At 41.1% G+C, this 14,126-nt stretch overlaps 2 protein-coding genes across 4 annotated transcripts; both read right to left on the bottom strand.

Moving 5' to 3' along the window:
• Positions 1-1,685: 1,685 nt before the first annotated feature.
• LOC111802419 (RING/U-box superfamily protein) lies at positions 1,686-3,374 on the bottom strand. Its single transcript, XM_023686770.2, has 5 exons — positions 2,961-3,374; positions 2,683-2,845; positions 2,530-2,602; positions 2,208-2,442; positions 1,686-2,106 (listed from the first exon to the last, which is right to left on the bottom strand). The coding sequence occupies exons 1-5, from the start codon at positions 3,038-3,040 to the stop codon at positions 1,896-1,898; spliced, it is 762 nt and encodes a 253-aa protein (XP_023542538.2). The 5' UTR covers positions 3,041-3,374; the 3' UTR covers positions 1,686-1,895.
• Positions 3,375-4,613: 1,239 nt separating this feature from the next.
• LOC111801759 (putative LRR receptor-like serine/threonine-protein kinase At1g67720) lies at positions 4,614-12,880 on the bottom strand. Of its 3 annotated transcripts, none has more exons than XM_023685903.2 (16): positions 12,663-12,880; positions 11,941-12,478; positions 10,051-10,562; positions 8,961-9,090; positions 8,795-8,866; positions 8,641-8,709; positions 8,472-8,543; positions 8,294-8,362; positions 7,056-7,222; positions 6,730-6,971; positions 6,522-6,648; positions 6,392-6,457; positions 6,116-6,302; positions 5,903-6,035; positions 5,477-5,820; positions 4,614-4,991 (listed from the first exon to the last, which is right to left on the bottom strand). In XM_023685903.2, exons 1-15 carry the CDS (start codon positions 12,781-12,783, stop codon positions 5,506-5,508), a joined length of 2,820 nt encoding a protein of 939 aa, XP_023541671.2. In that variant the 5' UTR covers positions 12,784-12,880; the 3' UTR covers positions 4,614-4,991; positions 5,477-5,505. The 3 variants fall into 3 exon arrangements, with proteins under 3 accessions (XP_023541671.2, XP_023541670.2, XP_023541669.2); XM_023685902.2 differs by having other exon boundaries at positions 4,986-5,125; XM_023685901.2 differs by lacking the exon at positions 4,614-4,991 and having other exon boundaries at positions 5,181-5,820; positions 12,663-12,879.
• Between the last annotated feature and the right edge of the window lie 1,246 nt (positions 12,881-14,126).

Raw genomic sequence — 14,126 nt, forward strand, 5'->3', positions numbered from 1 at the left:
TATGTTTCTTTTAAATATTATTAATTATATATAACAATATCTAACGTTTTCTAAATTATTATAAGTTAAAAACTTTTTTCGTGTGGAAGGATGATGTAATATCAAATTTTGATTTTTTAGAAATTATGTTGGTAAAATATTATATTATATTTCTCAATCCTCGTCGTAGATACGACGTTTCTTCATATTTGATTCCACCTTGTGAGGTTATAAAAATACCACTAAATTTTGTATTTTGTCTGAAAAACACCTATTGTTTCAAAAATATTCTAGATACATTATTTGGGTTGGTTCAAAATACTTTTCCAACCCAACCTGCATTACCCTATATGACACATTAACTTGGGTCGAGAAAGCAACATATCTCTCGAAGAACAAACGATATACGAAAAGAAAAGAACCAAACCACCAAGCAAAGGAGAAGAAACTTTTGTATTGAAGTCCAAATTCACCTTCCATATGCGTTTCAATGCAAATTATCAATTCCCCACACGATCTCTTTAAACACTTGTAAAAGAGACGTCATAATAAAACTATGTTCATTATACAAAACTTCTTCAAAGGCCTCTCTTTTGTGAATGTAACGGCCCAAGTTCAAGCCCACCGCTTGCGGATATTGTCTTCTTTGGACTCTCCCTTCCAATCTTCCCCTGCATCAACTAAATAGAGGTTTCCATACAATAATGTTTCGTTCCCCTCTCTAACCGACCCTTATAAATACCATTTGTAACAACTCAAGCCCACCGCTCGCAGATAGTGTCCTTTTTGGGCTTTCGCTTCTAGACTTCCCGATAAGAAATCAGCCCAAGGGCTCTGATACCAAATGATATAAAATCATTACAAGGGGAGTAAGATTCAAATATCTCGGCAAGAACACATGTTGGAGATTCGAATCACTCCATCTGATCATATTTAACCTGAATGATTCTAAACATGCCATCTAAACTTAGCCCTAATGATAGGGAAAGTAAAATTCAAATTACCTTATTGATCAAATATCTCAAAACAAGAACACTTATTTGGAATTCGAATCACGCCACAAGCAAAATTGATCATGACGACCTTGAATGATTCTACATGCAACCTAAACTCCATAAAATTGCAAAGAAACTTAGTCATTGGCTAAATAAAAGCACGAATGCTTCTTTTATTTATATTTTCACAGTCTCCTTACAATGATAACATACATAGTTTTGTATAGCCTCAAAATAAAACCCTTAACCTTCCCGGAGTCATTTCAAGAGTTAGTAACATAAACTATAATTATCCACCAGGTAAATTAGCCTTAAAATACATTAAAGAAACATAACTCTAAATTCCTATAAATTAGGATCCACCCAAAATTCATAACAATGAAGAATATTCTTCTTGAATGGAAATATCTTTCGATAATTTCAACAACGTTTTCTTCGCATCTTCATTGAAGTATATTGTATGATTGATGTCTTTTGGTTCATATCACTTCCTCTCAATGTTTTAAAACGCGCCCACGAAGGAGAGGTTTCCACACTCTTATAAAAAATGCTTCGTTCCCCTCTCAAACCGACGTGGGATCTCACAATACCTTTAATCTATGTCTTAAATGACTCAAATGCTCTATTTTTTTCGTCGTCTCGGCAGGACAGAAACCCAAAGTCGAAAAACACGTACGAGCAAACCTTACTATCATACGATACACTCCATCAGAGACCAAATTCATCTTTATTGACAATTAGTGCATTAGAAATGAAATGGCACTTTCAAGTTCATAAGATACACTAGTAATGACATGAGCCCAAATGCGTTATTAGTTCTAACTAAGCATGCCATTTGATCAATTATTATTCTATATAAAGCAGAGAGGACAGACCTTTACATGTCGAGTCGGGATTTCCCTCTATACACTTTACTCGAACCTAGAATAGATATTCAGAATATACTATGAACAGCGCGTCCGGATAGTCTTTTGGCAAGCTGTTTATATAGCGATGGAAGCGCAACGTGTCCTCCTTCGAAACGGTTTCGGCATCAACCACATCATCACTACAAGTGAGCACCCATAAGTCCTCCGAGTTGACTCTCTTCAAGCTGCCACGACAAAACGGGCAGGACTCCGACCTCGTGTTCCTGTAATGTAGGAGACGAACAAGCATGTGAACACACACAAACAACACACTTCAAAATGCTTCATACACAACGAAGATGCATGATAAGACTCGTTTTTTTACCAATTTCGATAGCATTTGATGCACATTGCATGACAACAATTCGGTAAAACCATCTTCGTGCACGGCTCCAAGCAAATACCACATTCGTCTTCTCGCTTCGTATCGACGTTCGTGAGTCTAACATCTTTATCGCCTCTCTTCTTGCTAGGCATCTCAATCCAATGGCACTCTTCCTTACAATCATCCAGCTTATCCAAGCTACCGTGGATTCGCTGAAGCGATGGCAATATTATAGCTGATATTCGAAACAAGATCAGAACACTCAGAACTACTCACAATTGAAAGAACAGCAGCTAATTAGCTAAACTAAACAATTCAGTACCATAGAATTCCCTAATGGTTGCCTTCCTTCCATGTCTAGATATACTTCGTTTTTGTTTTCCCTCTGGATATACCTGAATTAGATAGCAAGCTCAAGAACAAGATAGCTTCCTATAATCATCTAATGGCTAACAATTACAAGAACCCTACAAACCTTGTACACAAGTATGTGGAAGAGGCTTAAATATCTGGGAAACAAGCATGAGCAAGAACAATCCATCCATTGAAGCAAGAACAAAACAATGGGAGCTAAATGATTATAAACCAATTTCATTTGAAGATAGGCGCCTTCTTTAGCCATGGGGATCGCCGCCGCCCTAAAAACCCAAAAATCAAACGAAGAACAGAATCAAAAACCTAAAAATCCGTAAACCCTTTTATAAGAAATCGTCGATCATCATGATTCAAAGTTAAAAAATGAACAAATCTTACAGAGAATTTGCATATTGAATATCGGCTTCCAAAACTTGTAAAGAATCGTGATGAGAGAATTTCTCGAGCTGATAATACATAATCCGAGAAATTCCGTTTCGTCTTCTACAAGAAACCGATGAAAACAGGGGAAAAACCAGAGCGTAAAGCTCTTGTTCTTCGTGGCTATGGCGGAAGAACAACAATCTCTCGTTTAGAAATCGATCACCCAAAATCCCCAATCAAAAAAGAATCAAGGAAAACCCCAACAAACCCAGTTTCGAAACCCTAAAAGAAGCTTTTAGGGCGCTTTGTCCTCCTTTAGTCAATGGCGGGTGGAAGTGAAATGACCTTTACTCTCCACCTCTGTGGACAGAGAAGCTTTCATAAACGATGAAGATGAAGATTGAATGGTTGGATCAATTAAGGGTTTGCTGGAAATATATAAATATATATTATATATTTCTAATTAAAGCTTGAATTTTCGTTCTTATCCATCCAAAACAGAATCCTTTCAAGCTGTTTGCTTTGAATATTTAATTTTGTGAAAATCATAATTAATTATTTTTTTTATTAATATTATATATTTTCTACCTTCCATTATTGGAAATAGAATTATTATTTTAATTTTGATGTAAATGACGTATGCCACTTAATTAATTTGGGATTATTTGGGCTAATTAATTATGCTTTACTAATAATTTCATGGCCTATATTGGTTATTAATAAATAAATAAAAACCTAATTGTATAATTTAAATCTTATTTAATAATTATTTAATTTTAAAAAATATATATTTAAAAGTTCATATATTTTCTTTAAAATAAAAAATAAAAACTAGAAAGTGATTTTGATAGAAACTTAAATGATAATCGTGTTCGTGGATTGAGTTGGGTCGAGTCGAGTTGAGACATTAACGGTAAATTTTTTTACCCTTATAAAAAAATGAGTCCAGCTTAACCCAACAGTAATTTTTTTTTTTTATTGGATTGGTTTGAGTTGTTCGGGTCATTTATTCATAAAATATTAATTATTAAAATAAAAAATTTGTTTGTATGAACAACGAATAATTATGAAATTAAATATAAATAAATAATTGTCATAACAATAAATTTGGATCGATTTAGTTCAACTCGAGCAGTTTTAAGGGAGCCTATGAACCAACTCAATACATTTGTGCATAATCTAATCCAAACAGTACAAATTAGCTTGATCGAGTTTTTCGGGTCATCAAATTTTTTTAAACCGTTACATTTCTCACTTTCCTATTCATTGTCAAACTGTCTGCTCAATTTATTTTAAAATATCATATTAACACGTGTTCAATAACGGGAAACACTAAACACTAAATCGTTTAAAACCAATGAAATTTTAACTTTTAATTTATATTGGAATAATCTTTAATTAATAATATAATAATCTCCGCTCTTTTATTATTATTTTAAAATATTATTATTAAACTTTATTACAAAAATACAAAATTTAGAACATATTTTTTTTTATGATCATAAAAAAATATGTATATATAATTAAGCAATCAATATGATTATTATTTTTATAATCATTTAATTTATTTTAATATTGATTGATTTAGAAGACATAAAGATTCCTTTATAGCCATTGAAATCTTTTAAGAGAATCTTTGGAGAGAGACAAAATTAAAAGTCCACTAAATTCTAAAAATCTTATAATATTATTTTAATGAAAGTTTTAAACCATGGTTAAAAAGTTGACTTATTCAACGGTCAAACTATCAAGTCACACATCTTGAATCAGCCTCACACGTAGTTTAACCGTACTGTTCCGAAGTGGAAAAAGATGTGGAAGCTTCGTAGACACTGTGCAAGCTGTTATCTTATCTGCCTAAGAGGCTACCATTTTGTTTTTCCAGGGTTGTCGGGGTGGTTTTCTAAGTCTCTAGGGTGGTCTGATGGAGCTGACACGTATAGGGGTAGCACCTCCAACCTTGAGCGACTACACAACCTTAGAATGAGTTCGCTAGCTACATCCCATGGATGACACGCAGGTTAGCACTCACCATGATGTCCTCACCTGTTTAAGAGAGTTCGTTGAGATAGTACCACTACATCAGACACAAGTGATTGCTGTGTAGCCTAAGCTAGCTACTCAAGACTGTGAACTGCAAGAGCAATACACCCAGAGCCTCGAGTAAAGTTCGTGATCTTCTGCGAGGTCAAGGATGGAATGAGAGACTAACCAATGTATTAAAAAGTACATCAATTCAAGAAATGGATATCATTCATAAACCAATGTATATCTATAATAATGTCGATAACTGATTAAGACGTATATCTTCAACCAAAGGATGGAAGTTCAACTCTTCACCTCCACGTGTTGAACGAAGAACGTATATCTATAATTCTATGTTGAACGAAGAACGTATTTCTGTCATTGTGTTTTCTATGTCATGTTTAGACTGAACAATAAAGGAATAGTGAAAGGTAAAGATTGTGTTTGTCAGTGATCCTACCAACCAACATTTAGTCAAGGTATCTACTTGTTTTATCGTACATTACCCGAAAATCGTAGCGGAATTGTCGAGGCCTTATCTTGCAGACGGAAGGAGCGAACCGTCGGGGCTCTCGATCTCGAGAAACGTCGTCAGCAATGTTTTTCGACACGATTGTGTTCTTGAACTGCTTGAAGATAGTTTCTGGTTTCCTTCTATGCCTTGTTCAATCTTGATTGCATCTTGTATAGCCACAATGACTTCCTGCATCCTTGGCCTGGAAACTCCATGCTGCTGCACACACTGAATGGCGACTTCGGCGATTCTCCATACCGATTCTATTTTGACTTTTCCGTTTAGAAACGGATCGATGATGCTCGTCACATCCCCTTTATGGACCAACGACCTCGCCTGTAGAAACCGATCAATCGTGTAAAGACTCGAGAATTACAATGATGCAGTGAAAGCGAAGATGAGCGAAGATCTTACATACCCAATGAACGATATTCAATTCACTGCCATAGTCCTCCGGTGAGACGGGTTTCTTCCCGGAGATCAGTTCGAGCAAAACGACTCCAAAACTATACACGTCGCTCTTTTCGGTCAGTTGTTGACTAGCGTAGTACCTGTTAGATTCACGTGTTCAGTTTCACCAATGGTTTAGGGAGGAGTGATATGTCTAGGAAAAACAATAAACGACGCATACTCAGGATCCAGGTAGCCTACTGTTCCTCGAGCGACGCTCGAGACATGGGTCAAGTCTTCCTCGGCTTGCCTCGAGAGGCCAAAGTCGGAAACTTTCGCTCTCATATTGATGTCGAGGAGGATGTTGCTCGTTTTTACATCTCGATGGATGATACTTGGACTGCATCCCGTGTGCAAATACTCGAGCCCTGAAAAGAATCGATTCGAATACAAAAAGGATTGATGATGGAAACTTGAAATTCAGTGGCAAATATCATAGTTTCTAACTAGGATGAACCTTTAGCTGCATCTTCAGCAATGCGCAGACGAGGCAGCCAGTCCAAGTGCTTCGGTTCGGTACTACCTGTCGATAAATGATTAGCGGAGAAACACGGGAAAATAAACTTAAGCCTAGCAGAAGAACCGACCATATAAGTGATCTCGTAACGTTCCATTATGCATATATTCATAAACGAGAATCCGTTGATGCTCTTCTTCACAGTACCCGATCAAAGGGACCAAATTTCGGTGATGAATTCGTGATAATAAGGCAACCTGTCAATACTCGACACGGTCAGCAAATCGAGCTTAATTTCGTCATGATGAGATCGATCCAATAACAGGTTGATGACCTACCTCGGTCGTAAACTGCTGATTCCCATGTGCCGATGACTCGGCCATGATTTTAACCGCTACTTCTTTTCCATCCGCCATCTTCCCATAATAGACTGATCCGAAGCTGCCTTTACCGACTTTCTTAGAAAAGTTATTAGTTGCTTCTTCCAGCTCGGCGAGAGATAAGTAGTAGGCAATGCCTTCGTCCCCCTTGCCGATCGAGTAGCCAGAAGAGCGTTTTGTGCTGGCTTTCAGAGAACCACCTAAGATCCACACGACACGATGAGATACGTCGGAAGAAAGTGGTGCTATACGAGAAGTATTAAGCAGGTTTGTCGAGTAGAGACCTTTTTTATGATAAGGCGTCGTCCGTCTTCGAAGCTTGTGGAGTAATAGAAAACTTCCTACAAGTAGAAGTATCAGAAGTACAAGCACTCCCAATGAAACTCCTATTATAACTTTAGAATGCATGTTGTATCGTTTACTTGCATGCAGCCCGAGGTTACCGTCGTACCTGCACGATAAGATTATAACAATAAAATAGATGGGAACACCTGGTAGCGTTGAGTTTGGGCTGTTACAAATGGTATTAGAGCCAGACACTAGGCAGTGTGTCAGTGAGGACGCTGGGCCCTAAGGGGGTGGATTTCGGTTGGAGAGGAGAACGAAACATTCCTTATAAGGGTGTGGAAATCTCTCCCTAGCAAACCCATTTTAAAACCTCGAGGGGAAACCTGAAAGAGAAAGCCCAAAGAGGATAATATCTACTAGTGGTGGGCTTGAGCTATTACAAATGGTATCAGAGCTAGACACCGAGCGGTGTGCCAGCGAGGACACTGAGCCCCTAAGGAGGGTGGATTGTGAGATCCGACATCGGTTGAAGAAGAGAACGAAACATTCCTTATAAGGGTATAGAAATCTCTCCCTAGCAAACCCGTTTTAAAACCTCGAGGGGAAACCTGAAAGAGAAAGCCCAAAGAGGACAATATCTACTAGCGGTGGGCTTGAGCTATTACAAATGGTATCAGAGCCAGACACCGAGCGGTGTGCCAGCGAGGACACTGAGCCCTTAAGGGTGTGGAAATCTCTCCCTAGCAAACACGTTTTAAAACCTCGAGGGGAAACCTGAAAGGGAAAGCCCAAAGAGAACAATATCTACTAACGGTGGACTTGAGCTATTACAAATGGTATCAGAGCCAGACACCGAGCGGTGTGCTACCGAGGACACTAAGCCCCTAAGGGGGTGGATTGTGAGATCCCACATCGGTTGAAGAGGAGAACGAAACATTGCTTTGAAAATCTCTCCCTGTAGACGCGTTTACAGGAAAGCCTGAAAGGGAAACCCCAAAGAGGACAATATCTACTAGCGGTGGGCTTGGGCTATTACAAATAAGGACTAGTCGATTTCATTTCTAACCAGACAAACATGTTCATGCATCGAGCCAGGACTCCCTCGAGACGAGTCCTACCTCTTAAGGTCGAAACTCGTTTACAACGTTTGTCATTTTGATGATTTATCCCTAGAAAGCCACATTCTCAAAGACAGTTCAAACCACGTGGTAAAATAACAGTTTCGAGTACTTACTTAAACACGAGTTTCTTTGCCAATAACTCCGACGGTATTTCGCCCGAGAAAGCGTTGTTTTGAATATATCTGCCACATACGATTCACAGTCGATCAATATAACAAAAACGTTCTCTACTAAAACTTCGACCAAACCCGTTCGATACAAAACGCTTAAGAGTTAGAAAGTGCTACATACAGTTCCTGTAAGTTGGGCAAAGTACCCAAGTAGGAAGGCAATGTCCCTGTCAATTTGTTGTTCTCTAGATGTCTGCATATTCACCAAAAAAGATCACACAATTAAATCACAACGACGTACGCTCATTCGGTTCGAGAACGGAAAGTTGTAGATAACCTCGAGAGCTTACAAAATCTTCAAATTTACTAGATTACTCATGTCGGGCAGTGATCCTGCAAGGAAATTACCATCTAACCACCTGAAGATCGAAACGAGGACATGATAGTGAATTGCATAGGGATAACTTACGAAAACCGAGCTTCTTTACAGCAAGTTGAACTTACAATTCCGTTAATCCGTCCATAGTATTGATCTCGGGAGGAATATCGCCCTTGACATTCTTTCTAGAGAGCTCACTGCAAGAAAAGCGGACGGATAGATAGATATATATGTCGAGGTAAAATGCTTATTTTCCTTGAATGTAGATTCAGAAGAGTTGAAGAACGTTACATTTTCGATATTCTCGGCGGTTTCGTGGCAGTACATGTCACCCATTCCCAGCTCGTTGGAACACAGGGATCGCCTTGATTTGTCTGAACGCTCTCCGCTGACATGGTACGTAAGGCATTTACAACAGCCTCTACAAATTGGAACAGAAAACACTAGTCAATCCATTTCAGTAGAGAATTTATGATCGATCACAGACAAAACACAAAAGTGTAACAGCCCAAGCCCCCCGCTAGCAGATATTGTCCGCTTTGGCTCGTTACGTATCGTCGTCGGCCTTACGGTTTTAAAACGCGTCTACTAGGGAGAGGTTTCCACACCCTTATAAGGAATGTTTCGTTTTCCTCCCCAACCGATGTGGGATCTCACAATCTGGGGTGCTAGTGTCCTTGCTGACACACCGCCCAGTGTTTGGCTTTGGTACCATTTGTAACAGCCTAAGCCCACTAGCAAATAGTGTCCGCTTTGGTCCGTTACGTATCGTCGTCAGCCTCACGGTTTTAAAACACGTCTGCTAGGGAGAGGTTTCCACACCCTTATAAGGAATGTTTCGTTCCCCTCTCCAACCAACGTGGGATCTTACAATCCACCCCCTTGGGGGCCAGTGTTCTCGCTGACACATCGCCCAGTGTCTGGCTCTAGTACCATTTGTAACTGCCCAAGCCCCACTAGCAGATATTGTCCGCTTTGGCCCATTACGTATCGCCGTCAGTCTCACGGTTTTAAAATGCAACTGCTAGGGAGAGGTTTCCACACCCTTATAAGGAATGGAATGTTTCGTTTCCCTCTCCAACCGATATGGGATCTCACAATCCACCCCCCTTGGGGGCCAGTGTCCTCGCTGGCACACAACCTAGTATCTGGCTTTGGTACCATTTGTAACAGCCCAAGCCCCACTAGAAGATATTATCCGCTTTGGCCCGTTACATATCGCCATCAGCCTCACGGTTTTAAAACGTGTCTGCTAGGGAGAGGTTTCTACACCCTTATAAAGAATGCTTCGTTCCCCTCTCCAACCGATATGGGATCTCACAAAAAAGTTTCAGGATATCACTAATCTTCATAAGAAGATATGGTGATGAAGAGAACCTACCATCTCGCCCATCGGTCTTGGCATTAATCTCGACATATCTGCTAATTTCCAATGCATTCAAAAGCGGTCCTCGTGTTGAATCTCGAGTCTTGACGAAGGAGAACGAAAGCACAAAACTCAGAGAGACATTCATATAACTCGGTTCATAAAGAGTATAGGTCCCATTGGCATTCTCAGCAATATTCACCACTGCATTACTCGAGTCGGGAATGTTCGGTTCCTCCAATTTGAACTTCCGAGTCTCGTTCCGACCCAATTCTTCAATTTCAGCAAAATATGCATAAGCTCTGGCATTGGCAGGAAAATCATCCAAGTTCAACCTGTAGCTGAGCACTCCCTTTGTGCCAAGAACTGCTGTTTGCATCACCTTAACAGGCGGATATTCTCTTGTCATTACATTGATGTTGTTCATAGTACTGATTCTCTCTGTCCCAGGAGCTACTCCCACAAGATAATTTTGCCTCTTCTCAAGATCTGAATCCCAAATTCTGTCATATGGATCATCTGGGTACCTATAAAAACAAACTACGTATCAAAAAAGCAGTTCCCCGAGTCCCGTTCGAAAACCATTACGTTTTTCGTTTTTGTTTTTTTGAAAACTAAGCTGTGAGATCCCACATCGGTTGAAGAGGGTAACGAAACATTCTTTATAAGGGTGTGGAAACCTCTCCCTAACAGACACGTTTTAAAATCGTGAGGCTGACAACAATACGTAACGGTCCAAAGCGGACAATATCTACTAGTGGTGGGTTTAAGTTGTTACAAATGGTATTAGAGCCAGACACTGAGCGGTGTGACAGCGAGGACGTTGAGCTCTCAAGGGGGGTGGATTGTGAGATCCTACGTCGGTTGGAGAGGGGAATGAAGCATTCCTTTTAAGGGTGTGAAAACCTCTCCCTAGTAGACGTGTTTTAAAACCATGAGGCTGATGGCGATACGTAACTGGTCAATACGGACAATATCTGCTAGCGGTGGGTTTAGGTTGTTATAAATGGTATCAGAGCTAGACACCGAGCGGTGTGGTAGCGAGGACGTTGAGCTCTCAAGGGGGGTGGATTGTGAGATCCTACATCGGTTGGAGAGGAGAACGAAGCATTCCATAACTTATAAGGGTATGGAAACTTCTCCCTAGCAGATGCGTTATAAAACCGTGAGGCTGATGACGATACGTAACTGGTCAATACGGACAATATCTGCTAGGGGTGGGTTTGAGTTGTTACAAATAGTATCAGAGCCAGACACCAGTCAGTATGCCAACGAGGACTCTGGGCTCCCAATGGGGGGTGGATTGTGAGATCCCACATCGATGGGAGAAGAGAACGAAGCATTCCATAACTTATAAGGGTGTGGAAACTTCTCCCTAGCAGACGCATTTTAAAACCATGAGGCTAACGACAATACGTAACTAGCTAAAGAGGACAATATCTAACTAGCGGTGGGTTTGGTTGTAACAAATGGTATCAGAGCCAGACACCAGGAGGTGTACCAGCAAGGACACTGGGCTCCCAATAGGGAGTGGATTGTGAGATCCCACATCAGTTGGAGAGGAAAACGAAGCATTCCATTCCTTACAAGAATGTGGAAACTTCTCCCTAGCAGACACGTTTTAAAACCATGATGCTAACGACAATATCTACTAGCAGTGGGTCTAGGTTGTTACAAATGGTATCAAAGCCAAACACCAGGCGGTATACCAGCAAAGACGCTAAGCTCTCAAGGAGAGTGGATTGTGAGATCCCACATCAATCAAAGAGGGGGAGAACGAAACATTCTATTCCTTATAAGGGTGTGGAAACCTCTCCCTAGCAAACACGTTTGAGGCTAACAACAATATGTAACAGGTCAAAGCAGACAATATCAACCCATCAAACCCTCATCAAAGAAGCTTACCTAATCACATCCTTGCTCAAAGCACCAAAATTCACTCTAGCAGCAACTTCCAAGAAGAAATCATCTTCAAAATCAGTAGCATACATCGAAAGGTTAAAAGGGCGTAGCTCAAGAGTTGATATGAACGGATAGCCAGTAGTAGCACAGCATATGCACACATCAAATGAACTTGAAGGTGCTCTAATGATCATCTCCTTCACATAAACCCTCGAAGCATCAAAAATAGTAACAGTCGACCACTTAGTTGCATCCAAATAAAGCTCAAATTTAGGGTAAGTTTCTTCATTCTTCAAACTCCCATACTGAAAAGTTGCTCGAACCAAATACCTTCTCCGTTCCTCTGTTTCCAAAGTGTAGCAGTATTTCTTGTCGTCGATCGGAAAATCCCGCCGTGTTCCATATTGCATCAAGTTCCCATGTGGGTTTTCCACCGGCGATGAGCCACCGGCAGCCATGACTCCGGCGTCGGATATCCATGCTAGACCTGTAACTGGGTCGGTGTAGTTCTTGGAGCCACCACAGTCTATACTGATGAACTCTGTTTATGAGTTTGGTATTACACAAATCAGCGATGTGGGTATCATTTTAAATGAAATGGGTATGCATTTCTAAGCGTGAATTGATTTGAAAGTGAGAAAAACAAAGATTCATTTGGAAAATTCGTTGTTTGCTTCAAATAAAACAAGAACAGCACCAGAAAGCAAGAAGGAAAGAACACATACCTTTAACCTGACAATCGACTGAAGAAACGACGAGAAGAATCAAAACCAAAAAACGAGGAAAACCCATTTGAAGATCAAAGAAAATGAACAAAACCCACTGATTTTTATCACTGATTTGCATTACAGTGATAGCTATCACGACATAAACAGTGTTCTAAGCTCCACTGTCACATGGCGGTCCACCTTTGTCCTTTGTCTATTCCATGTTGACAATAGTTGGAGAGGAGCTCACGTTAATGCAATTGGAGAAAATGAAAAGCATGTCATAAAGAGTTTTATGTTCGAAATGTGGATCATACAATTCTAAAGAGTCGTGGTTCCTTACAAATTGTATACACCGGATGTACCAGTGAGAAGGCTGAACATCGAGCGGTGCGCCAAAAAAGACGTTGAACCTCAAAGGGGGTGAACACTAGGAGTTTTCCAACGAGGACGCTAGGCTACAAATAGGGATGCTGAACTCCAAAGGAGGTGAACATTGGGGTGGGACAACGAAGACACTACCCACGAAGGTAGGTACTAAACCCTGAAGAGGGTGAACACCGGGGTGTGACAACGAGGATGCTGGGACACGAAGGGAGGTACTAAACCTCGAAGAGGGTGAACACCGGGCGGTGTGTCAACAAGGATGCTAGGGCACGAAGAGCGGTATTGAATCCTGAAGGGGGGTGTGCCAACAAGGACGTTGGCCCACGAAGGGAGATACTAAACCCCGAAGAGGGTGAACACCGAGCGGTGTGTCAACAAGGATGCTAGGGCACGAAGAGTGGTGTTGAACCCTGAAGGGGGGGTGTGCCAACAAGGACGTTGGCCCACGAAGGGAGATACTAAACCCCGACGAGGGTGAACACCGGGCGGTGTGTCAACAAGGATGCTAGGGCACGAAGAGCGGTGTTGAACCCTGAAGGGGGGGTGTGCCAACAAGGACGTTGGCCCACGAAGGGAGATACTAAACCCCGAAGAGGGTGAACACCGGGCGGTGTGTCAACAAGGATGCTAGGGCACGAAGAGTGGTGTTGAACCCTGAAGGGGGGTGTGCCAACAAGGACGTTGGCCCACGAAGGGAGATACTAAACCCCGAAGAGGGTGAACACCGGGTGGTGTGTCAACAAGGATGCTAGGGCACGAAGAGTGATGCTAAACCCTAAAGGGGGGTGTGCCAACGAGGACGTTGGGCCACGAAGGGAGGTACTAAACCCCGAAAAAGGGAAACACCGAACAGTGTACCAGTGAGGACTCTAGGCCACGAAGGGGGGTGGATTGTGAAATCTCACTAGAAGAACAAAGCACCTCTCCCTAACAAACACATTTTAAAAACCTTAAGGGAAAGGACATCCAACCAAATCCTCAGCGTTGATTTCGGTACTCGGATAAGTCTTTTTCCAACCCGAAACCATATCACGGGCAACCCCGTTATCTTTTCTTTTTGGAAAGGAGTGCCATTCGAGCTCTAGCGTAATATTT

This window comes from Cucurbita pepo, chromosome 9 (genome assembly GCF_057944985.1).
Source record: "Cucurbita pepo subsp. pepo isolate OVF chromosome 9, ASM5794498v1, whole genome shotgun sequence".
Taxonomy (NCBI): Eukaryota; Viridiplantae; Streptophyta; class Magnoliopsida; order Cucurbitales; family Cucurbitaceae; genus Cucurbita; species Cucurbita pepo.

Coding starts and splice junctions, on each gene's coding strand:
- LOC111802419 (XM_023686770.2), bottom strand. CDS start 3,040: ATGTATTATCAGCTCGAGAAATTCTCTCATCACGATTCTTTACAAGTT. Junction 2,846..2,960: donor ATTCAATATGCAAATTCTCT/GTAAGATTTGTT, acceptor TTGGGTTTTTAG/GGCGGCGGCGATCCCCATGG. Junction 2,443..2,529: donor AACCATTAGGGAATTCTATG/GTACTGAATTGT, acceptor TTCGAATATCAG/CTATAATATTGCCATCGCTT.
- LOC111801759 (XM_023685903.2), bottom strand. CDS start 12,783: ATGCAAATCAGTGATAAAAATCAGTGGGTTTTGTTCATTTTCTTTGAT. Junction 6,458..6,521: donor GTTACGAGATCACTTATATG/GTCGGTTCTTCT, acceptor ATTTATCGACAG/GTAGTACCGAACCGAAGCAC. Junction 6,036..6,115: donor GTAGGCTACCTGGATCCTGA/GTATGCGTCGTT, acceptor TGAATCTAACAG/GTACTACGCTAGTCAACAAC.